Source organism: Mustela erminea, chromosome 4 (assembly GCF_009829155.1).
Source record: "Mustela erminea isolate mMusErm1 chromosome 4, mMusErm1.Pri, whole genome shotgun sequence".
NCBI lineage: Eukaryota > Metazoa > Chordata > Mammalia > Carnivora > Mustelidae > Mustela > Mustela erminea.
Window position 1 is genome coordinate 93783076 of NC_045617.1, and position 24701 is coordinate 93807776.

General features: G+C 35.2%; 1 protein-coding gene across 1 annotated transcript in view; it reads left to right on the plus strand.

Moving 5' to 3' along the window:
* The window catches only part of CD2AP (CD2 associated protein), a 136817-nt gene that overhangs the window by 68064 nt on the left and 44052 nt on the right, over nucleotides 1-24701 (plus strand). Inside the window, exons 6-9 of the mRNA XM_032340205.1 lie at nucleotides 14755-14942; nucleotides 16900-16978; nucleotides 17374-17468; nucleotides 18493-18597. Coding sequence (XP_032196096.1) covers nucleotides 14755-14942; nucleotides 16900-16978; nucleotides 17374-17468; nucleotides 18493-18597 — 467 coding nt within the window. The remainder of the gene's footprint in view (nucleotides 1-14754; nucleotides 14943-16899; nucleotides 16979-17373; nucleotides 17469-18492; nucleotides 18598-24701) is intronic.

The following is a 24701-nucleotide window of genomic DNA, read 5'->3' on the forward strand; positions in this document are numbered from 1 at the left end:
AGGTTTCTTGATTCATATACATCTTTGAGAAGCAGATGAAAGCTGTATACTCTGAAAAGTGATATGAGTAAAATTTTACATATTAGTTCACGTGGTTCATAGTTCATATATATGACTAGATAATATATTGGTTCAAAAGTTGTCAGTATGTAAAAAGATATACATTATAATACTTGTCTCCATCCATGCAAATGACCAAGCATTTCTACTTTCTTGCTGTCTTCCCAGCAAAGTACCCACAAAAACATGCAGGTACCCACAAAAACATTTATTTATTTGGATATTTCCTTCTTTCTTAAATAAATTGTAACATACTATGTTGTTCAGGATGGGCTCCAGTGAAAACAACCTGAAAATCATGGTGGCTTAAAACAAAGACGGAGTCAGTTAGGGACTTAGACTGTAGAGTCTCCTTTTTTTTTGGAAGATTTTATTTATTTGTTTGTTTATTTATTTGACAGAGACACCACGAGAGAGGGAACACAAGCAAGGGGAGTGGAAGAGGGAGAAGCAGGCTTCCCGCTGAGCAGGGAGCCAGATTCGGGGCTTGATCCCAGGGTCCTGGGATCATGACCTGAGCTGAAGGCAGATACTTAACTCCAGAGCCACCCAGGAGCCCCTAGAGTCTACTTTATGACACATGGCTTAGACACAGAGGCAGGGAAAAAGGAACATGGCTTTTAAAGCTTCTGTTCCAGATCTGCACATATTGCTTCCACTAATATTGTATTGGACTGTCAAGGCTATCTATGCCTGAGTGAAAAAGAGTAGGGATATGTAACTTTCCTACAAGGTAGGGCACTAAGTGTGAATATTAATGCAATCCCACATACACTACCATGGATCCTCTTTTAAGAATCCTGTATTTAAAGCTCATTGGCCTTTCAGAGGAGCTTCAGTGTCGTCTTAGCTCTGTACATGTGCTAAAAACTAATGAAAAGAACACTAACTTCATGGATATTTAGTATGAATGATGATGGCCTTCTGGAAGATGCAAATTTCTGTTTTTAATTTGCCTCCCATTTCTGATGCTCTTCTGCTGTATGTATTTTTTCTCCTTAACTTTGCAGTGAACTTTTTAAGGTTCTAAATTTCTCTAAGGCTCTACCTTAAACTATGTGAATTAAAGAAACAAAGTAATTGAATCCTTTAAAAGCTTGTCTTTAGTCAGCTTCTGTCTAGTGTCCTTTTTAAAATTTTTTTATTTTATTTTATTTTTTAAAATTTTATGTATGTGACAGAGACAGCGAGAGAAGGAATACAAGCAGGGGAAGTGGAAGAGGGAGAAGCAGGTTTTCCCGCTGAGCAGGAAGCCTGACTCGGGACTCCATCCCAGGACCCTGGGATCATGACCTGAGCCCAAGGCAGAAGCTTAACGACTGAGCCACCCAGGCACCCCTAGTGTCCTTTTTTAAATCAGTACCTCATACAGCAGGCCCTCATTTTTCAGATTATATATAGAACTTGGCATTATATAGAAAGAATATATAGAAAGATTATATATATATATATTCTATATATATATAGAGAATATATATAAAGATTATATAGAAAGAACTTGGCATAGTACCTGGCAAATTTTTGAAGCATAGTTGATATTAGTTCTTTCTTACCAGCTGTTTTATTTTTACTTCTTTACCCATTCTTTCCTTTGATTTTCCTCTTTAAAAAAAATGTGGAGTTAATCATTTTGAATAGTGACATGATAAAGTGTTAATAAGCAGACCAGTTTTTAATACTGGGAGTTACAGTGGGGTGGGGTTAGGACACTGAAATCATTCTTTCAATGCAGATGCTGATTACATTGAAATATAGAAAATCATTTAGATAGGAAGATATATGAGTCATGAAAACATACTATTTTATGTTATACTTATTTGAGAATACTTGATATTCTGAAGTCAGAACTCTTATCTAAAGATGTGTAAAAAGCATTGAGAACAAATAAATACTGAAAACATCTGGCTTAAATTTAGTGATAGTTATTACTTAGCAGACTGTCTCCTGAATTACTTCTGATGCATGTTGTTGTTCATAATGTTTCATAGGTATTGGATCTTCTAATATTTATTTTTAACATTTGGGGCAGTTGGGTGGCTTACTTTGTTATGTGTCCAACTTGATTTTGGCTCAGGTCATGATCTCAGGGTTGTGAGATTGTGCCCTGTGTGGGGCTCTGTGCTGGGCATGAAGTCTGCTTAAGATTCCCTCTCCCTGTGGGCCCCCCCGCACCAAATTGTTATTAATTGAAGCTTACAGTGAAATGAAGTTTATGATGCTATGTAAACTCAGCTCTTAAAATATGTACAAAATTTTTTTTAGGATTTTATTTATTTGACATAGAGAGGGAGAACACAAGCAGGGTGAGTGGCAGGCAGAGGGAGAAGCGGGCTTCCTGGCAGTCTCCCTGCTGAGCAGGGAGAGGGATGCAGGACTCTATCCCAGGAACCGAAGGTTATGACCTGAGCTGAAGCAGACACTTAACCAACTGAACCACCCAGGTACTCCCCAATTTTAGGGCTATATGGGGCTACTAGTAAAAGAAGTACAACTTAAATTTTATTTATTTTATTTTTCTACACTTTATATTATATTTGTAAATTTTTAAATTTTTATAGTTAGAAATACTTTGGTACTTTCTTGCACTATTAAACCTTATTTGAATTTTAGTAACTTTGCAGAAATATGTCTGTTAAAAATGTACTTCCTTGCTTGCTTAACCTCTTTAAAATAACACTGCATTCTAAATGTGGAGTTTTGTGATTATGGAGTAGGAAGTCAGTGGTTGAAATACACTATAATTCCCCCCCTTTTTTTAAAACTCTAACTTTTAGGCAGAAATTTTTTGCATATTGATTTGAATGCCGGGAAGTGAACACTTTATGAGAACTTTAGAATTCTTGTGATAAAAGAATATAGATCTTTAAGCTTTGATTTAAAAGTTCTTAGTGCATCTTATGCATTATTATTTACAGAATTGATGTCCACTATTCCTTGCCCTAACGAAGTGTAATATACTCTGTCTATAATTGGCATTCTTACATACTTTTTTTTTTAAGATTTTTTATTTTATTTATTTGACAGACAGAGATCACAAGTAGGCAGAGAGGCAGGCAGAGAGAGAGGAGGAAGCAGGCTCCCCGCTGAGCAGAGAGCCTGATGCGGGGCTCGATCCCAGGACACTGGGATCATAATCTGAGCCGAAGGCAGAGGCTTAACCCACTGAGCCACCCAGGCACCCCTCTTAACAGTCTTTTTAGTTTTTTTTTTTTTTTCTACTTATTTAGATAAATATCTTCTAATACTCAGTTTTCAGGAAGAGCTTTTCTTCTATAAAGAAGTGTTATGTTTCCATTTTTATAATGAAATGACTCCCTTTTTTTTTGGTCAAATATATGTAACCCCTTTTATTTAGAGTGTCCTTTATCATCTTTTACGTTTCACTTTATTTCCTAAGTAGGACCTGCTTTCAGTTTCTTCCCATATTCCATAAAGCCAGTGACTATAGCTTCTGGTATTTTCCTCCCTTGTATAAGTCTTTTCCCCACCCTAAGCCTATAAAAATCTCTGTTTAGATGTTAACTAGGCATCTCAAACTTAAGATAGTCAAAAGTGATCATCTGTCCTTTTCTGTTCATCTTGATTTTGCTCTGTACAGTCTTCCTTGTCTGAGTTAATGGTAACTCCATTCTTCTTTTACTGAAACTGAAAAATTGGATTCATCTTTAACTCTTCTTTAATCTCACATTCTATACTTGATTCATTAACGGTTTTTCTTAGCTACTAAATAAATGTATAGAACTATTTTCAGGGTGCTTGGATGGCTCAGTTGGTTAATCATCTGTCTTCTGCTGAGGTCATGGTCCTAGGGTCCCTGCTGAGCAGTGAGTCTGCTTCTTCCTCTGCCCCTCACCCCACTCGTGCTCTCTCTCTCTCACTCTCTCAAATAAATAAATAAAATCTTAAAAAAGAACTATTTTCTTTAACTGTCTCTGTTGCTCCTACCCTGGTGTAAGTTACCTTTTGCTGTACAAATGCAGTGGGCTGTTAATTTGCCATTACCTCCCTGATGAATGTTAATGTGCTCACACTCTAGTAGATACATATTTTACTTAAAGTAGAAGTCAAAGTCTTTTTAAATGGACGACAAAACCCTCTGACCTGGCATCCCCAGTGACTTCCCCCACCTCTCCGACTTTGTCTCCTACTTAACTCTCCCCTTTTTTCATGTTGGTCTCCTTATAGTTTTCTAAAGATGTCAGGAACATTCCTATTTACAGCCTCTGTAGAAACTTTGGAGTTAGAAGAGCTCACCCATGGAGATTGTCTAGAGTGAAGAGAAGCACTCGGACAAAATCCTATTTAGCACCATTTATGGTATGGATTTAGAATTACTAAAAAGAATACCAAGAGGGCACAGAGAGAGCCAGGAGAAAACCTATGAGTGTGTGGTAATCAAAGGAAGAGAGTTTTTCAGAGAGGACACAGGCAGTATTGTCTGATGCTTCTTGTGAAGTTAAGGTAAGTAATATATGAGAGAAAATATAATCCTGGATATAGGAATGGAGAGATCATTAATGATAAGAGTAGTAAAGAAAGGTGATTGGGACAGAAGCTGAGTTGATTGTGGGGGAAGGCAGTGGAGAAAAGAAGTATAAAGCAGTGCAGCAGTTAAGAACAACATATATTCAAGAATGGTTTTGTTCTTAAGAAGGAAAAGTCTTGATCATTTTTACATGCCAATGGCAAAGAACAGGTAGAGATGGAGAAGTTGAAGATGCAAACTTGGAAGAATGAGATTTATCACCAGACCAGGATTTATCCAGAAGGTAGAGGGAATGAGATTCATATTGTAGGTATCATGATTAGTCTCAATTGATAAGCGATACATCAGAGTTAGTGCCAGGAAGCTGAGAGAGAAATGTTTGACTTCTGATTTTTTTCTATACAAGAGGAAAGATGCTAAGAATGAGGGGTCAGAATTTTGAGGAGGTTAAAAGGGTCCCACTAGTTAAATGTTTAGAGCCATGCATCCCTCTGGGCTTTACTGGGCTACTAGAGGGATGTGTGGCATAAAATGTTTAAGAAACCCTGATGGATGTTTTTCAGAAGTTTTGGTTTCTTACGGGTAAAAGTAATCATTCTCTTAGGAGAAGTCAGCAGTGTTTTACTTTGATTATTCAAGCTCTAAAAAGGAAGGTACTGCTTATTGCTAGTGAGGCACAGGATCTTGGGAATGATGTTGTACACTGGTTGTGCCAAAGATGGTGGATTGAAATTTGGTGGTCTACAGCTTGGTCTGCAGTATATAAGGTGGTGCATCCTTACTTTGGTGTCTATAGTCCCACATTAGCATTTACCGCGAACAACCTGAAGTAAACAGCTTTGTAAGGAAAATTGTTGTGGGGCTTTGATGCTTTTACTGGTAATACATTATGAGTCTTTATAAATGAGATTATAGCCAGGTGCTATTTCTGAAGATTCTGCTTAGGAACGAAGGAATACAGATTTTAACTACTTAAAACACATGTAACTTTTTCTTAGGAAATGTAGGATTATTTTTAAAATCTCTGATGTTGGAAGATACTCTTTGGCGTAAAAAGAGGGAATTTACGCCAGCAACTTTAGATTCTAAGTCCTTCTCCTTGGTTTACATGTTTTACTTTAAAATATTCTCTCTCTCTCTTTTTTTTTTTTTTTTAAGATTTTGTTTATTTGACAGAGAGAGACTGCTAGAGAGGGAAAACAAGCAAGGGGGGGTGGGAGAGGGAGAAGCAGGCTTCCTGCTGAGCAGGGAGTCCAACTCAGGGCTCCATTCCAGAATTCTGGAATCGTGACCTAAGCTGAAGGTAGAGGCTTAACCACTGAGCCTCTACTCAGCGCCTCTACTTTAACATATTCTACATTAGTTCCCCATTTAGTTTAATAGTGAACTTTGATTGCTTCCATTAAATGCTTTGTATTTTCATCAAATTTCTACTTTGTATTACTATATTAAATCAATATTTTATATTTATATATAATTAATAATGAATTAATATTAAATTAATACTTTGTATTACTTTAGCACTCAGTGTAGCTCACATAAAGATTATTGTTTTTGTTTTTGTTTTCCCTAACAGTTGTACTTTGGGACTCTTGGTTCTCTTAAGTCATTTTGTATGGACATATAAGACGTTAAGTGGCTTTTGCTGTAGAGATTTAATGAAGAACGGTGAAAGTGTTTTAGGCCTAATAGGAGGACTTACTTGTTATGTTTTTTAACTGACAGTGGCACACCTAAAATGTAGATACAATTTTTCTACAAACTTAGAAATTCAAGGACAGTCTGACAGATAAAGTATATAGGCATAAAAATATTGGGAGTACCATATAGATTTCTGCTTTGTCTGATTATAAAACCTGTTTGGCCGCTTTCCGCATATATCTCTCTTCCTTTCTCTCCTCCCCGTTCTTCGCCCATTCTTCCTTGTAGTGGTTAAGATATATCCCCTTTTTTTGGTTCTTCTGTTTGATCATGCTCTCTCTTACTTGAATGGTGCTCAGCAATACATCTTTAAACTCTTCAAAAATAATAGGCACTGAACTGTTAAGCACTTTATAGGAATCAGTTTAATCCTCATAGTAATCCTATAAAGAATCCTGTTTTATAGGTAAGTAAACTAGGCACATACAGTGGAGGAAAAGATTTGACTCTAAAGTTTGTGTGCTTTATTACCACACTCTGCTGCCTTCAAGCCATTGATTCAGTAGTCATTGTAGGGGCGCCTGGGTGGCTCAGTCAGTTGAGCATCCGCCTTTGGCTTAGGTCATGATCCTGAGGTCCTGGGATGGAGCCCTGCATCAGGCTTCCTGCTCCTCTTGCCCTTTCCCTCTGCTACTCCCCTTGCTTGTGTTCTCTCACGTGCTCTCTCTTTCTCTTGGAAATAAATAAATCAAAATCTTTAAAAAAACCATTCATAGTAGTTTCGACAATTTGCAATGAGTTGAAAGTGATCAGCCTATTCATTAGTGTTTAGGTGTTTTTAATATTTAGGCATTTATTTTAATGATATGTCTTAGTGCCTCTGGTAAAGTTTACAGTCACTAAATCTAAAAGGAAATTTTCATTTTATGGCCATAATTCTAAAAACTGAAAATTGTACCTTAAAAATAATTTGATGAAATTGCCTTTATTAATGTGAGGCTTAATAATATCATGGATTATTTCCAAAAAAGTCTTTCAGGTAGATGCCTCATATACTGTTCTGTGTTTGAAATTTGTTTTATCTGAGAAGCTGGTTATTGAAGACGTATATTACAATATTTAGAATGCATTTCAGCACTGAGGAAGTAAGATAGTGGAATTACCTTCCTACTATACAATCTGGGAAATGGAACAAATTACAGAAAACAAATGTTCTCAGACAACAGGCAGCACAGGAATGAGATTCTTGAGAAAAGGGAAACAAGGAAAATCCTATCATTGTCCTAGATTTCTACCAGGAGGTAAATTTTAGACCGCAGTACAGAAAGGGTGAACCTCAGTAGAATGTTGTCAGTTTTGTTGAGGAGTTAAAGATTTGAGTTCAAGGAAGCCTAGGTAGTTAGAGACGTGGCACTCGTTACTATGGGGGGGAGGGTGCAGAGAGAGAGAGAGAGAGAGAGGTACAGGGCAAGAGGAAGTGCTTCAGCAATGTGGTTAGGGGGTTTCTTTAAGTGTTTGGATAGTCTGTGAATACATAGAGTGAAACCCCATGAGCTAAGACACAAACAGTTGGTGAAGAAAAATAGATCACTGGGATTAACATGAGTATTCCCAGTGGTTACACAAGATCAAGAATTGTTTGAATTCTCTCCATCTGGTCTTGAGAGACTTCATTGAATACATGGGCAGTTCAGTGAAAGGGTGAAGTGAGGGCAGATTGGTGTTTGAATGGAAGCTGTTTTAGTTCTACCCTGAGAAAGCTTCACACTGATATGCAGGTTATTTACCTGTTTGCCAGAAAAAAATCAGCACTCTTTTTTTTTTTTTTTTTTTTTTTTAAGATTTTTTAAATTTACTTGAGATAAAGAAAAAGAGAAAGAGGGGGGAGGGGGAGGGGCAGAAGCAGACTACTCACTGAGCAGGGAGCCTGATGTGGGGCTCAATTCAGGGACTCCAGGATCATGACCTGAACTGAAGGCAGACGCTTAACTGACTGAGCCACCCAGGTGCCCCACAAAGCAGTACTCGTTAATGCAGGTTTTCTCACTCTTATCCTTAGTGATTTTTGGGCAGGATATTGGGGTTTTGTCCAGTACATGTAGAATATTTATAAACATCTCTGATCTAAACCTGCTAGATACCAGCTGTGCTCTTCAGTTGTAATAACCAAAATTGTCTTCAGATATTCCCACATATCCCTTTGTGGGGGAGGGGATAAAAAGCAACCTAGGTTGAGAATCACTTTTGTTTTTTTTTAATTAAAATTTTTTTTTTAAATTTTCTTGGGGGTTAGGGCCAAAGGGAGAGGGAGAGGGAGAGAGAGAATCTGAAGCAGGCTCCATGCTCAGCACAGAGCCTGACGCAGGCTCAACCCCATGATCCTGAGATCATGACCTGAGCTAAGATCAAGAGTAGGACGTTTAACTGACTGGGCTACCCAGGCGCCCCAAGAATCACTGGGTTTTAGAGGATTATAAGATCCAGCCCTCAACAACATTAAATAAAACTGAATTACTAGCTGTATATCAAGAAGTAGCAAAATGTGACCCAGAATTTGGAAGAAAAATTAATTGATAGAAAGTGAACCAGAAATGATACAATTAGCAACAAAGTTGTTAAACGTAACTATAATAAAAATGCTCAGTATGCTTAAGAATGTAATGGAAAATATGAATGTAATGAGGAGTGAAACAGAAGATATAAAAAAAAGAAGCAAGTGGAACTAACTGCTAGAGATGAAAAACATAATATCTGAAGTGAATTGCTTCTTGTGGAATTTCAACAATAGACTAGAGAATGAAGAAAAGATAATTGAAACTTAAATAAGTAGCAGTAGACTTCATCCAAAATGAAGCCCTAATAGAATAGACTGTGGAAATCTTGGGATAATTTTAAATAGTCTAACATGTATAGCTTGAGTTACAAAAAAAGAGTAGAGAAAAGGTGGTCAGGAAAAATATCTGAAGAAAGAATATTAAAATATATCTAGATTTGATATAAACTATAAACCCAAAAATTCAAGAAGCACAGCCCCCCCCATACCTTACCCCCTCCGACACACCACACAGGGCTTGCAACAGCACATCATAATTAAGTGCTGAAAATAAACAATATAGTGGAACATCTTAGGAGTTAGAGGGAAAAGTACAGTAAAGTGGAAAATCTTAGGAGTTAGAGGGAGAAGGTACTTCAGGTAGAGAAGAATGAAGGAAAAAAACACATGTTATCATCAGAAACTAAGTATGGTAGAAGATAATGGAATGATATCTTTGAAATGCTGCTGAAAGAAAGAGAAGTTAATCCAGAATTCTATTATCCAAAATAAAGATGGGGTAAAAAAAAAAAAAAAAGTTTTCAGACAAACAATAATAGAGAATTCATTGCTAGCAGACCTGCTGCACTCTAAAGAATTAAAGTTCTCTAGGAAAACAGTGATACTAGGTGGAAACTTAAATTTATATAAGTGGAATAAAGGACAGAAATATGGGTAAAATGTGGATAAGTATAAAGCACTCTTTTCCATTTTTAAATTTCTTTAAAAGATAATTGACTTTAAAATAATGTATTATGGGAAACATAGCTCCTGTATAAGTGAAATGAATAACAACAGTATCTGTAAACACAGAAGAGATGAAGTGAAATGTACCTATTATAAGGCTGTTATATATGAAGAGGTATAATCTTATTTGAATGTAGATTTTGGCAAGTTAAAGATGCATATTACAAGCCTAGAGCAACCCCTAAGAAAATAAAACAGATGAATTGCTAATAATAATAAAATGAAATTCTAAAAAAATACTTTAAAAAAAGAGAGACATCAAACACAAAAATCAACTCAAAAAGCATTAAAGTCTTAAGCAAATACCTGAAATCATAAAACTCCTAGAAGAAAACCCAGGTGGTAAGTTCCTTGACATTGGTCTTGGAGATGACTTTTTGGACCTGACTCCAGAAGCAAAGGCAACAAAAGCAAAAGTAAACAAATGGGACTGTATCAAACTAAAAACCTTCTCCACAGAAGGGAACCGATCAACATTATGAAAAAGCAGCCCACGGAATGGGAGAAAAATACTTGCAAATCAGCTATCCTTTAAGGGGTTAATATCCATAATATATACAGAACTCATCCAACTTAAAAAACATGATTAAAAAATGGGCAGAGGATCTGAATGGGTATTTTTTCAAAGATGACATGCAGGTGACCAATATAGACATTAAAAGTTGCTCAGCATCGCTAATATTCAGAGAAATGCAAACCAAAACCAAAGCAAGCTGTCACCTCACACCTGTTGGCGGAATGGCTGTTTCAAAAAGACAGGAAGTGTTTGTGAGGATGTGGAGAAAAGGGAACCCTCTTGTACTGTTGGTAGGAATGTAAACTGGTACAGCTACTAATGAAGACAGTATGGAGGTTCCTCAAAAATTAGAACTACTTTGTGATCCAGACATTCCACTTTGGGTCATTTACCTAAAGAAGAGGAATACACTAACTTGAAAAGATATCTGCACCCTTGTGTTCATGGCAGCATTGTTTTCATAATGGATAAAAATGTGTTTTATATATGCACAATGGAATATTTTTCAGCCATGGAATAGAAGAAAAACCTTGCCATTTGCATCAACATGGATGGACCTTGAGGACATTATGATAAGTGAAATAAGTCAAACAGAGTAAGACAAATACTGTACGAACTCACTTAGATATGGAATCTAAAAACAAAACTGAGCTTAGGGATACAGAGAACACATTGATGGTTGCCAGAAGTGAAGGGTATAGGATGGATGGAATGGATGAAGGTGGTCAGAAGGCACAAACTTCCAGTTATATATATAAGTTATGGGGGTGTAATGTACAGCATAGTAACTATAGTTAATAAAAATGGTGTTGTATATTTGAAAAGTCCTAGGAGAGTAGATCTTGAAAGTTCTCATCTTAAAACAAATTTTGTAACTCTGTATGATGATAGATGTTAATTAGACTTACTGTGGTGATCATTTCACAGTATATACACATAAGGAATCATTATTTGTATAGCTGAAACTAATAAAATGTTATATGTCAATTATATCTCATTAAAAAAAGAAAAAGAGACAGCAGAGCCCACCATCTTTATATGCACATTCTGAGGAAAGTCCATGTGAAGGCACTGTGAGAAGGCAGCCATCTGTAAGCCATGAAGAGAGGTCTCACCACAACTCAAAATGCTGGCACTCTGATCTTGGGCTTCTAGCCTACAGAACTGAAAAAATAAATGTCTCCTGTTAAAGCCAAAGAAAAAAGAAGAGAAAATGGAACAAAGATCAACTGGGCAAATAGAAAACAAATGGCAAGATCGTGGATTTAAGCCACATCAGTGATTACATTAAATGGTCTAGGGGTGCCTGGGTGTCTCAGATGTACGTTTGATCTCAGCTCAGATCTTGATCTCAAGGTTGTGAGTTGAAGCCCCATACTGGGCTCCACTCTGGGCATGGAGCCTGTTTAAAAAAATAAAATTAAAAAAAAAATTAAATGGTCTAAAAACTTTAATTGAAAGGCCAGTTGACTGGATAATATACTGCCTACTAGAAACTTGCTCAAAATACTAAGATACAGGTTAAAAGAAAGAGCGTATTCTGTGCAAAGCATAAGCAATCTAGAATGCTTACATTAATAATACATTAATATATGAAGGAAAAAATAGGGATAAAAAGAAACATTTCATAATGATGGAATCAGTTCATAAAAATTATATAAATTTATAAATATGTATAACCTAATACTAGAACTACAAAACACATGAGACCAGAAACTGCCAGAACTGAAAGAAACAGACAAATCCATGCGTAGATTTGAATGTTTCTCTCATTAATTGATAGAACCAGTAGACAAAAAAATTAGTGAAGATACAGAAGAGTCAAATGATTAAATAAGTTGATCGGGTTGATGTTTTGAAATAGTTAAACGAACAGTAAAATACAGATACTTTTGAAAAGTACATGGTATAGTTACCAATAGAAGCTAATGTTTGGGCATCAGACAAGTCTCAGAAGTTTAAAAGATTTGAAGTCCTTGACAGCAGTTTTTATGACCGCCAGTGGAAATATTTCAGTCATGGATAATTGGGGAATTCTCAGTTACTTGGAAATTAAGCAATATTTATAAATAACCTGTGGATCAAAGAAGAAATTTTGAGGGAAATTAAACTGGTTTTCAATGAAACAAAAAAAAGAACAATAAAAATTTGTGGAATGCAAGTAAAACAGCACCTATAGAGAAATTTAATTGCTTTCATTGCTAATACTAGAAATGAAAAAAGTCAATAATCAGAAGTTTTTATTTGAAATGAGTAAAAGAAGAAATTAAACCTGAAGTAATTAGAAGTCAGGAAATGAGAGCAAAAAACTGTGAAATAAAGAACAAACCAAGTTTCAAGAAAATCAATAAGTTCAACAGTTGACTTTTTTAAAAAGTATAAAATTGTTAAAGCTCTAATGGTTGCTCAAAGAAAAAAGGAAAAAAAATATTACTAATAATCAGACATGACATGTATTTTGTAGTTCTGGTATTAGGTTATACATATTTATAACTTGTAATTTTTATGCAAAGGTTATACATTATGATTAATGGGATTTATCCCATTCATTCAAAAGTAAAATATGTAAAGGTTATGTATTATAATTAATGGTATTATCCCATATAGTCAAAAGTTAATATACTATATTAAACCATTTAAGAGATGGCCATCTCAGTAGGTGTTTTATATATTTTATGTATTCAACACTCAATTTCAGTAAAAAAGCTCCGTAATAGCAAAAGTAGGAAACTATAAATTGGACAAAGCTCATCTATGAAAAACCTGCAGCTTACATTCTTAATACTAGATAAATAGTGACATATCTGTACAGTGGAATACCAGTCAGCAATAAAAAGGAATGAAGTAGGAGTGCATGGAACAGCATGGATATATTTTATACATTCTGCCTAGCAAAAGAAGCAGACACAAGATGTATGTGCTGTTTATGATTAAATTTACTTGAAACTCTAAAAAGATACCTGTAGTGACAGAAGGAAAATCAGGGTTTCTTGAAGCTTGAATTTAGGAAGGATTGATGAGGGTGGTGTATGAGTGTCCATTTGGGGTGACAGAAGTTTTCTAGATCTTGATGTGGTCTCCTGGTGCATACATTTGTCAAAAATTATTGGAATATCCATTTAAAATTGGTTCATTTTATTGTGTGTAAACATTCTAATAAACTGATTTAAAATATATTACAAAAAATATGTGGCTTGGGCTAATAATGAAAGTGGTTAGAATAGATCACTGTACTTGTTAGCATTACATTTAAGTTAATAAAATTGTTTCCTTTAATTCTTAAATGTTTCAGATGTGTGAGTGGAGGCTTTTCTTTATTTGAACCATTATTATTAATAATTTAATGATTATTATCATTAGTAATCTTATTAAAATGTTTGATTCTGTGATCATCTAGGATTCAGTTCAACTGTTGGCTTTGTTACTTACTACATTCATGACTTTGGAAAAGTTTTTTTTCCTAGTATCTCTTTACCCAGTTATTTTCAAAATGGGGAATGATAGTTCTTAATGTTAAGCCTATGAGTGATTATGTAAATTAGTATAATTCATGTACAGTGCTTAGCAAGTGCCTGGCATAGATTAAGCCCTGAATAAATGTAAATACCATTTTTATTAATTACCTTGTTGTTATTCTTACTGTTAAACTTCAACAGACTCCTTTAGTTCAGTGAACTGATAGTCATGTGTTTTTCCCACCCCTCAACCCCATTCTGAAATGTTTCTGAAATTTTCTTGGATGATATTCTCTAGAACTTTTTAGATTATAAGGTCTTTTGAGAATCTGATAAGAGATATGCTTCTTATACCCAGAAAAATAAGTTGAAAAAATACCCGTACAGTTTTCCATGTATCGTTCATAAACTCCTTAAAGCCTATAAATAAGATCCTTTGCTATTGAGCAAGATTGTAGAAACAAATTTCTTACTTATTATATAATGTTAAGCTTGCTTAAAAATTTTTTATTATAATTTAAATTTTTATTGGTTCAAATTTAGGCTTACTCATCTATGAGTTGAAGTGATCTTAAACTTTTAAGAATAAAAATGGACTTTTTAAAATAAAAATTTGCTAATATTACTAGTTACTATATTTGGAAACTCCCATACTTTGATCAAATTGAATCTTCTATAACTTAGAAAATAATTAGTTTTTGTCTGTAATGTTTTATTCTTATATTCTGCATGTTTGACCAAGAGCTGTAATTTTGACATGCTTTTGTTAAGGACCTTGTATAATATGACTTCTTGGATTTCTTAATTAGCATTTTACTAACTAAATATTCCTAAAATTGTTATCATTTTAAACAATATCCAGAAAAATCAGGTTAAGTGAATTTTACATTTTTGGATATTTTAGTGCTCCATCATTTAATTTTTTTATTTTTATTTTACTGTTTTTAATTAGGAGGTATAGAATGTAAACAGTATGAAAGGAGAATGCCAAGATCTTTGTGATTCTACATTCTTCAAAAACAAATTATTCTTTCAGAAACTGTTTTGACTGGGACTACCTCACCTTTACCGTCTCCTGGGAATGGGAATGAAACTGCTCCTGGATCAGTTACACAGCCAAAGAAAATTCGAGGAATTGGATTTGGAGATATTTTTAAAGAAGGCTCTGTGAAACTTAGGACAAGAACATCTGGTAATGAACTAGAAGAGAAGAAAACAGAAAAGGTAGTAATGATGAACTTCACTTAGGTTAACTGCACTCATTCGCTCATTAAGTATGTTTTAAAATGTAAAAGTCAGTTTGCAACTCTGTTGTATTTCCTTTTATTTTATTTTTTTAAAAGATTTTATTTATTTATTTGACAGAGAGAGATCACAAGTAGGCAGAAAGGCAGAGAGAGGAAGAGAAGCAGGCCCCCAGCTGAGCAGAGAGCCCGATGCGGGACTCGATCCTAGTACACTGAGATCATGACCTGAGCCGAAGGCAGCGGCTTAACTCACTGAGCCACCCAGGCGCCCATGTTATATTTCCTTTTTGAGATCACTTATGATTGGTTATGAATGAGAAGACTGAAAAATTGCAACTTTATAGTGATTGATGTTTAGGTTTTTATAAAATGAGAATGTTTACTGATAAATTTAACACAGCTTTTCTTAGTGGAAACTTCAGAGTTTTTGGTTATCATAGGTAGAAATAGAAAAGACAGGTTTTTTTGTTTTGTTTCACCATTTATTTATTTATTCATTTATTTATTTATTTATTTACATTAAAAAAAAAATAGATCACAAGCAGACAGAGAGACAGGCAGAGAGAGAGAAGGGGAAGCAGGCTCCCCGTTGAGCAGAGAGCCCCATTCGGGGCTCAATCTCAGGACCCTGAGACCATGACCTGAGCCAAAGGCAGAGGTTTTAACCCACTGAGCCACCCAGGTGCCCTAAAGTGAATATCTTAAAAGATAAACAGAACACACACTGATAGTAGTTGGTATATTTAGACTTTTAACTAATGATAGCTAAGGTCAAATGTAATGTTATTTCTGGGGAGAGAAGTGAAGGAAAACATTAGTATGAAGGACTTACTTTAGTCAATACAAGGTAATATTTTCTACTAAACCATAGTTATAGACCTTGTAACATTAGCTAGGTAATTTCATTCATATAGCAGCAATGAAGTATAAAGACTTTCTTTTCTTCCCTATGTCATCATAAAGAAGTTTTAGTGCTGTTGCTTAAGAGCCACTTTCTGGAGTCAGATTTTCTGTGTTCAAATCTGGGCTTCACTACTAAATTACTGTTATTGTGGGCAGGTTACTTAACTGCTTCCTAATCTATAAAAGGAGCACATAATAGTGTGTACTTTATGCAGATTGTTTTGAGGATTAAGTTATAATGTATGCAAAGTATTTTTCTCAGGGATTGGTATTCAGTACATTTTCAGATATTATTTTTTTTTTAAGATTTTATTCATTTATTTGTCAGAGAGAGTGAGAGAGAGCACACAAGCAGGCAGAGCAGGCTGAGGGAGAAGCAGGTTCCCTGCTAAGCAGGGAGCCCACCATGGGGGGTCTGTCGATCCTAGGACCCTGGGATAAACTGTGGGATCATGACCTGAACTAAACCTGACACCTAACCGACTGAACCATCCAGGCATCCTAAGTGCTATTATTTTTATTGATTTAAGAGGTTTAAAAGTAAATTACAGCAACATATTCTGGGTAACCAAGAATGTGTATTAACCTTAAGACAGGGAATTTTAAAAATGTGACATTCTGCGCCATCATTTAGGTAGCTTTTATCATCTTTTTTCATTGCAGAGTTTTCATTCACATTACTGACTTGGCTATAGGTATCATTAGGAAAAGCTGGCTAATGCAAATGGAAATTTTGCTTAAGAATATTATCTTATTGGGAGGGAGACAAACCATAAGTGACTCTTAATCTCACAAAACAAATTGAGGGTTGCTGGGGGGAGGGGGTTGGGAGAAGGGGGGTGGATTTGTGGACATTGGGGAGGGTGTGTGCTTTGGTGAGTGCTGTGAAGTGTGTAAACCTGGCGATTCAGAGACCTGTACCCCTGGGGATAAAAATACATTATATGTTTACAAAAAATAAAAAATTATAAAAAAAGAATATTATCTTAATTCTCACCTAAAATAGTTGATACCATCCTTTTCTGTTGCAGCCCTTAGTTATACAGTCAGTAGGATCCAAAGCACAGAGTGTGGACATAACAAAAACAGACATAGAAAGTAAAACTAAAGGTAAGTGTTTGAGTAATATTTGCATATTGGGAATGAAGCATGCTCATATACATTATTAGAGTTTTTGAAGATGTTTGTTAGCTCTGTACTACTTGATCAGAGTATTAAATTCTATGAGATGGAAGTACTACAGGGTCAGAGGTTTTACTGTATGTGCTTTGCTCACCCATGAATCTCCCTGCAGTTAGAACTGTGCTTAGAAACATGGTAGGCATTTAGTAACTATTTGAGTGCATGGATTAATGAAATTGTTACTTAATCCAATGTATAGTATTGGCCAAAATTATTCATCTATCTTTAATAGCTTCTAGTGTACATGTTTTTACACAAAGTAGAGAATTATTGTTGAAAGAATCAATTTATTCAAACTACATTGTTCACATTCTTTATTTTAGCAAAGGAATATTGTAGAACATTATTTGCTTATGAAGGTACTAATGAAGATGAGCTCTCTTTTAAAGAGGGAGAGATAATCTACTTAATAAGTAAGGTAAGATCGTTCTCAATTTTTTAGTGCATTAATTTATTCATTCTTACATTCCTTCTCCTTATATTCCTCCTCCTCTAGAGGAGCTGGAACTTTGTCTTATTTCTGTGTCCTGATATGGCACATAGTGTTGCCTAATAATTGATTTATTGGGGATTATTTTTACCATCATGTATGTTTTTTCTCTAACCTCAACTCCTCCGGGTTTCTGTTCTCACTTCCTAGTTCACCTCATTAAAATCCCCCCCCAATGTTGTTTAAAATGTAAAAAGAAAAAGAAGAAAAATAAGGAAACAATTGAAATTGCATCAATATGAAAATGTTTATAAAACCATACAATGGAAAGTGATGCAACTATTTCAAAGTATGAAGTAGTTTTATAACTTGGGATAAATTATAGCAAAAGAAAAAGAAAACCCAGGAGTTTCTGGGTCTGGGCAAGATCCCGTAACTATTTGTAATAGAAGAAAACTATAAATATTTTGGTTTTGTTATAACCATATAGAATAATTTCTGAAAAATATCCCATTGTTTTAAATTGACTTTTATCAGATAGTTCAATGAATATAATTTTTAATATCCATACAGTTTTGGATCGATAACCACTCAGTTTCTCATGGGGGTAGGTATTTGGTAAGAATTGTAGAATATCTTGAAATTTCTAAGGCAAATGAATAATGTCTTTGTTTTTGGTATATAAAGTATTAAGTAAATTAAGTAAGACATGTTTAGAAAATCATATTCTCTCTCCACCCTCCTCTCCCACTTTCCTTTTTCCTTTCTCCTTATAAACTGAATTTTAAAATTATTTGACTTATTTAAAAAAAAATGAAACCCAATTTTATAACTACTGCTGGAAGTAATATGTGGGTAATATTTGCTTTTAGGAGGACTTTATGATTTGTTTAGCCCTTTTCTTCCCTTGTAAAAATAATGGAATTGAATATTTTCATGTTTTGCTATAAACTTTTTTTCTTATTTAAAGATAGCCCCAGTTATTTTAATTATTCCTTATTTTGCATTATAGGAGACTGGAGAAGCTGGCTGGTGGAAGGGTGAACTTAATGGTAAAGAAGGAGTATTTCCAGATAATTTTGCTATTCAGATAAACGAACTGGATAAAGACTTTCCAGTAAGCTCTTTTTTTTTTTTTAAACAACGATGATAATAGTTTAATGAATCTTTTGCCAGTATTTCTTTAAAAACAGGTGTTTTATATTGTTACTGAATAACTTTATGAGGGGGTTTCCTGTTTATATATTGAGGTAAAATCGATTTGAACTGTAGTAAAATAAAATAATATTTTAGTTCTGTGTTTTACTTCTGTGTTCTATTTATTCCCCACTGACTGTATTGAAAAGTAACCTTAGACTTTGTTACTTTATTATAATTAAAAGAAAAAGTCTCTCATTGTAGTTAGACAAATTAACACTTGTCCTGGAAGAAATTATACTTTAATTTTTTGGAAAATCTTATTTTTAGCTACTCTTAATCTTACAGGATTACTCTTGTTAATGCATTTTTGGGAGGGTAAGAAGCAGTCTTTGCTTTCTTACCGGATATTAAGTGACACTGAGGTATTCATTCGTGATCTTTTGCTTTTCTGCAACTTGATCTCTTTTTTCCCCATAGAACAATGGACCTCACTGAAGATTGATTGGTTGATTGACTGAAGTGTAATTGACATACAATATCCTATTGGTTTTAAGTGTTACAGATCATAGTGATTAGATATTTTTATACATGACAAAATGGTCCCTGTGAGAAGTCTAATTATCACATCACCAAAGTTATAATATTATTGACTGTGTTCTCTATGCTGTACATTACAGCCCCATGACTGACTTATTATAATTGGAAGTTTGTATCTCTTCCTCCCTTCCATCTTATTTCACCCACTCCCTAGCCCCTTCCTCTTTATGGTAACCAACACTCTGTTTCCTATGTCTGTGAATCTGTTTCTGTTTTGTTTGTTCATTTGTTTTGTTTTTTAGAGGTCACAATAAATGAAATCATATGGTATTGTCTTTATCTGTTTGACTTATATCACTTAGCATAATATCCCCTGGGTCCATCTATGGATTTCATTCTTTTTCTAGCTGAGTAATAGTCCACTGTGTATGTATATATCACATGTATATGTATGTTGTCCTGTAGTAGTGAACAGTTTTACTTCTTCCTTCCAAATTTGGATGCCTATCATTTTTTTTTTCTTGCCTAACTGCTGTGGCCAAGACTTCCAATACTGTGTTGAAGAAAAGTGGTGAGAGTGGGCATCTTTATCTTGTTTCCTGATCCTAGAGGAAGAGCTTTTAGCTTTTTCCCATTGAGTGTGATGTTAACTTTGGGTTTGTCATGTGTGGACTTTATTATGTTGAAGTACGTTCCTTCTGTACCCACTTTGTTGAGAGGTTTTATAAATGGATGTTGGATTTTTTAAATGGTCTTTCTGTGTATATTGAGATGACCGTAGGATTTTTAAGATTTTATTTTATTTTTTTATTTATTTGTCAGAGAGAGATTACAAGTAGGCAGAGAGGCAGGCAGAGAGAGAGAGGAGGAAGCAGGCTCCCTGCTGAGCAGAGAGCCCGATGCGGGACTCGATCCCAGGACCCTGAGATCATGACCTGAGCCGAAGGCAGCGGCTTAACCCACTGAGCCACCCAGGCGCCCCGACCGTAGGATTTTTATCCTTCATTTTGTTAAAATGGTGTATTACATTGGTCCATTTGAAGATGTTGAATCATTCTGAAATAAATCCTAAATGATTATGATGTATGATCCTTTTGATGTGTTGTTCAGTTCAATTTGCTAATACTTTGTTAAAGATTTTTGCATCTGTGTTCACCAGGGATATTGCCTGTAATTTTTTTTTTTTTTTCCTGTGATGTCTGACAGATTTTGATATCAGGGTAATGCTGGCCTCATAAAATGAATTTGGAAGCATTTCTTTCTCTTTAGTGTTTTTAAATAATTTGAGGATATTTACTAACTCTTCTTTATTTTTTTTTTTAAAAGATTTATTTATTTATTTATTTGACAGAGAGAGATCACAAGCAGGCAGAGAGGCAGGCAGAGAGAGAGAGGAGGAAGCAGGCTCCCTGCTGAGCAGAGAGCCTGATGCGGGCCTCGATCCGAGGACCCTGAGATCATGACCTGAGCCGAAGGCAGCGGCTTAACCCACTGAGCCACCCAGGCGCCCACTAACTCTTCTTTAAATGTTTGGTAGAATTTACCTGTGAAGCTATCTGGCCCTGCACTTTTAAATTACTGATTGAATTATATTATTTGTAATTGGTCTGTTAACATTTTCTTTTTCTTTGTAATCAAGTCTTAGAACCCAGAGGAAATGGATAAATTCTTAGAAGAGTGGAATTTACCCATAAATGGAATTTATCCATATCTGGGTTTTTCAATTTGTTGGCATATAATTGTTTATAGTAATCTCTTGTGATCCTTAATATTTCTGTATTGTCACCTGTAACTTCTCCTGTTTCATTTCTTCTATATTTATTTGGGTCCTATATATTTATCTGGGTCCTCTCTCTTTTTTTCTTGATGATTTTTGACTGGAGGTTTATTGATTTTGCTTAAATTTTCAGTAGTTAGCTTTTAGTTTCATTGATCTTGTCTTTTGTTTTTTAATCTCTGTTTTGTTTATTTCTGCTCTGATCTTTGTTTTTCTGTTAACTGTGGTTTTTTTTTTCCCCCTCCTAATTCTTCTTGGTATAAATTTAGATTGTTTCTTTGGGAATTTTATTATTTCTTGAGGTAGGCTTGCTTGTATTACTCTGAACTTGCCTGTTAGAATTTTGCAGTGTTCAATACGTTTGGAAAGTTGTTTCTATTGCTTTTATTTTCATTTGTCTCAACATATTTTTAGATGTTCTCTTTGACTTCTTTGTTGACCCACTGATTGTTTAGTAGCATTGTTTAGTCTTCCTGTGTTTGTTTGTTTGTTTTTTTCCAGGTATTGTCTTGTAGTTAATTTCTAATTTTATACCATTGGGGTTAGAAAAGATACTGTTATGATTTTAGTCTTCTGGAATTTTCTGAGATTTGTGGCCTAACACTGTTCCATGTGCACTCGAAAAAAGTGTATTCTCTAGTATTTTGGACAAAATAGTGCATATGTATTTATTAAGTCCAACTGGTGTAATGTGTTGTTTAAGGCTAGCATTTCCTTATTAATATTCTGACTGGATGATGTAAATGGTTTATTAAAGTCACCTACAATTATTGTGTTATATTCAATTTTGTGTCTGTTAATATTTGCTTTATATATAACTTTGCTGCTTCTGTGTTGGCGGCATAAATATTTTTGAATGTTATGGCTTTGTCTTGGATTGACACCTTTATTATGTGATACCCTTTGTCTTTTCTTACAATCTTTATTTAAAGTCTATTTTGTCTGATGAGTATTGCTACATAAGCTTTCTTTTTGTTTCCATTTGCATGAGATAATCTTTTTCCATACCTTCACTTTCAGTCTGTATGTCTTTAGTTCTGAAGTGAGTCTTTGTAGGTAGCATTTTGATGGATCTTGGTTTTCTGTTTATCCATTCATCCAGTCTGTGTCTTTTGACTGGAATATTCAGTTCATTTACATTTAAAGTAATTATTTGTAGGTATGGACTTATTGCCATTTTAATTGTTTCCTGTTTGTTTTTGTAGCTTTTCTCTGTTTATTTCTTTTCTTAGTCTCTTCCTTGTAGTTTGATAGTTCTTTAGTGTTACATTTGGTATCCCTTTTTTAAAATAATTAATTAATTAATTAATTAATTAATTGATTTTCAGCATAACAGTATTCATTATTTTTGCACCACACCCAGTGCTCCATGCAATACGTGCCCTCCTTAATACTCACCACCTGGTTCCCCCAACCTCCTACCCCCACCCCCCGCCACTTCAGACCCCTCAGATTGTTTTTCAGAGTCCATAGTCTCTCATGGTTCACCTCCCCTTCCAATTTCCCCCAACTCCCTTCTCCTCTGTAACTCCCCATGTCCTCCATGCTATTTGTTATGCTCCACAAATAAAGTGAAACCATATGATAATTGACTCTCTCAGCTTGACTTATTTCACTCAGCATAATCTCTTCCAGTCCTGTACATGTTGCTACAAAAGTTGGGTATTCATCCTTTCTGGTGGAGGCATAATACTCCATAGTGTATATGAACTCTTTTATTATTTTATTTTGTGTGTGTGTGTGTTTCTTCTGTAGACATTGAGTTTGTGGTTACTATGAGGTTTCTGTATATTGACCTATGTATATGGCGGTCTATTTTAAGCTAATAGTTCCTTAAAGTCAGATGTATTTCTAGCACTAAAGCTTTATCTCACATCTGATCCATGTTTTTTGTTTTGTTGTTTCACTTTACATCTTTTTGTGTATCCCTTAACTATTCATTGTAGTTACAGTAAAATTTACTGTTTTTGTTTTTTAACTTTTATACTATTTAAATGGCTGATTTACTGCCTTTAATTATATATGTATTTCTTTCAGTGAGATTTTTTTTTCCTTGTATTTTGTTTGGAGTTATAGTCTTTTTTTTCCTACTTAAAGAAGTCCCTTTTTTCTTATAAGACCTTTTTAGTGGCAATGAACTTCATTAGTTTTTGATTAACTGGAAAACTCTCTCTCCTTCAGTTGTGGGTGGTTTTGCCTCATAGATTGTTCTTGGTTATGAGTTTTGCCTTTCAGGTCTTTAAATGTATACTGTCACTCCCTTCTTGCCCACAAAAAGTTTCTGTTGTAAAATCAGCTGATATTTTAGGGGGTTTCCCTTATATGTTGCTGTTTTTCTTTTGCTACCTTTGAGATTTTCTCTTTAACTCTTGTCATTTAATTACAATATATCTTTGTGTGACTCTTTTTGATTTCATCTTGTTTGGAACTCTCTTTGCTTCCTATACATGGATGTCTTTCCTTCACTAGGTTAAGAATGTTTGTAACCATTATTTCTTCACTTAGATTTTCTCTTTTTTTCCTTCTGAGACCCTTATAATGTGAATGTTAGTATACTTGATATCATTTCTGAGGTCCTTTAAACTATTCTTATTTTTAAAAAATTCTTTTCTCTTTTGCTATTCTGGCTGGGTGATTTCCAATATTCTGTCTTCCATTAGGGTAATCCATTCTTCTTTATCCTCTAATCTCTTGATGAACTCTGGTATATTTTTAGTTCAGTTACTGAAATTTTCAGTTCTGTGACTTTTTTCTTTTTGAATGTGAGCCCATGTGAGCAGGGGTAGGAGGGGCAGAGGAAGAGAAAGAATCTCAAGCAGGCTTTATGTCCAGCATGGAGCCTGACGCAGGGCTCAGTCTCATGACCCTGAGATCACAACCTGAGCCCAGCTCAAGAATTGGATGCTTAACTGAGTGTGGCACCCCTATTTTCTTATATTTCCTACTTCTTTGTTAAGGTTTCTTTCTGTATTCCTTCATTGATCTTTCAAGTTCAGTGAACATCTCTGTGACTATTCCTTTGTACTGTTTATCAAGTAAACTGTTTAATCTCTTAGGGTTTTTTCCCTGAGGTTTTATATTGTTCTCTTGTTTTCGACATTTTTCTCCTTATGTTGTTTGTCTTTCTGTGTTTGTGTCTATAAATTTGGTGTCTATAAATTTGGTAAATTACCTGTTGGTCTTGAGGGAGTAGCCTTGTATAGGAATTTCCCCTTTGTTGATTGTGTGTACTAGGAGGATTTGGCTGGGGAGCTGGAACTAGAGTGGATATGGGCCAGGGGTTCCCTGGGACTTGCTGCAGCAGGGCACTTTGGCAGGATGGCTGGGGCTAGAGTTGGCCTGGGCTCCTTGGTGGATGACTTGAGCAAGTGTGGGCATGAGAGGGATTCCAGTGTACTCTGTGCCAGGGCCACGCTGGAGGGAGAGCTTGAGCTGTTAGCTGCAGGCCTGTGGTATCCTGGAGCTTCTCGGGCCACCTTCTTGTGATGGCTAAAGCTGAGGCTGGCACAGGGCAGTGGATTGCCTTGGTTGGACAGCTGAAATTGTTCTGGGTTTGGGGCCCTGGACTTGCTCGGCAGTCCTAGGAGGCCCACTTGAATACTTGGACTCTTCTCATCAGTACTGTCAAGTATGGGTGTGGGGAACATAAACAGTGGTGCTTGCCGGCATCTTTGACCCTGGAAAGAGTTCTGGCAGTTCCTTCATTTGGGAGAGGCTCTAGAGTTAGTAAGTGGATTTCCTGCACTTGCAGTCTAGTTGCCCTTTAA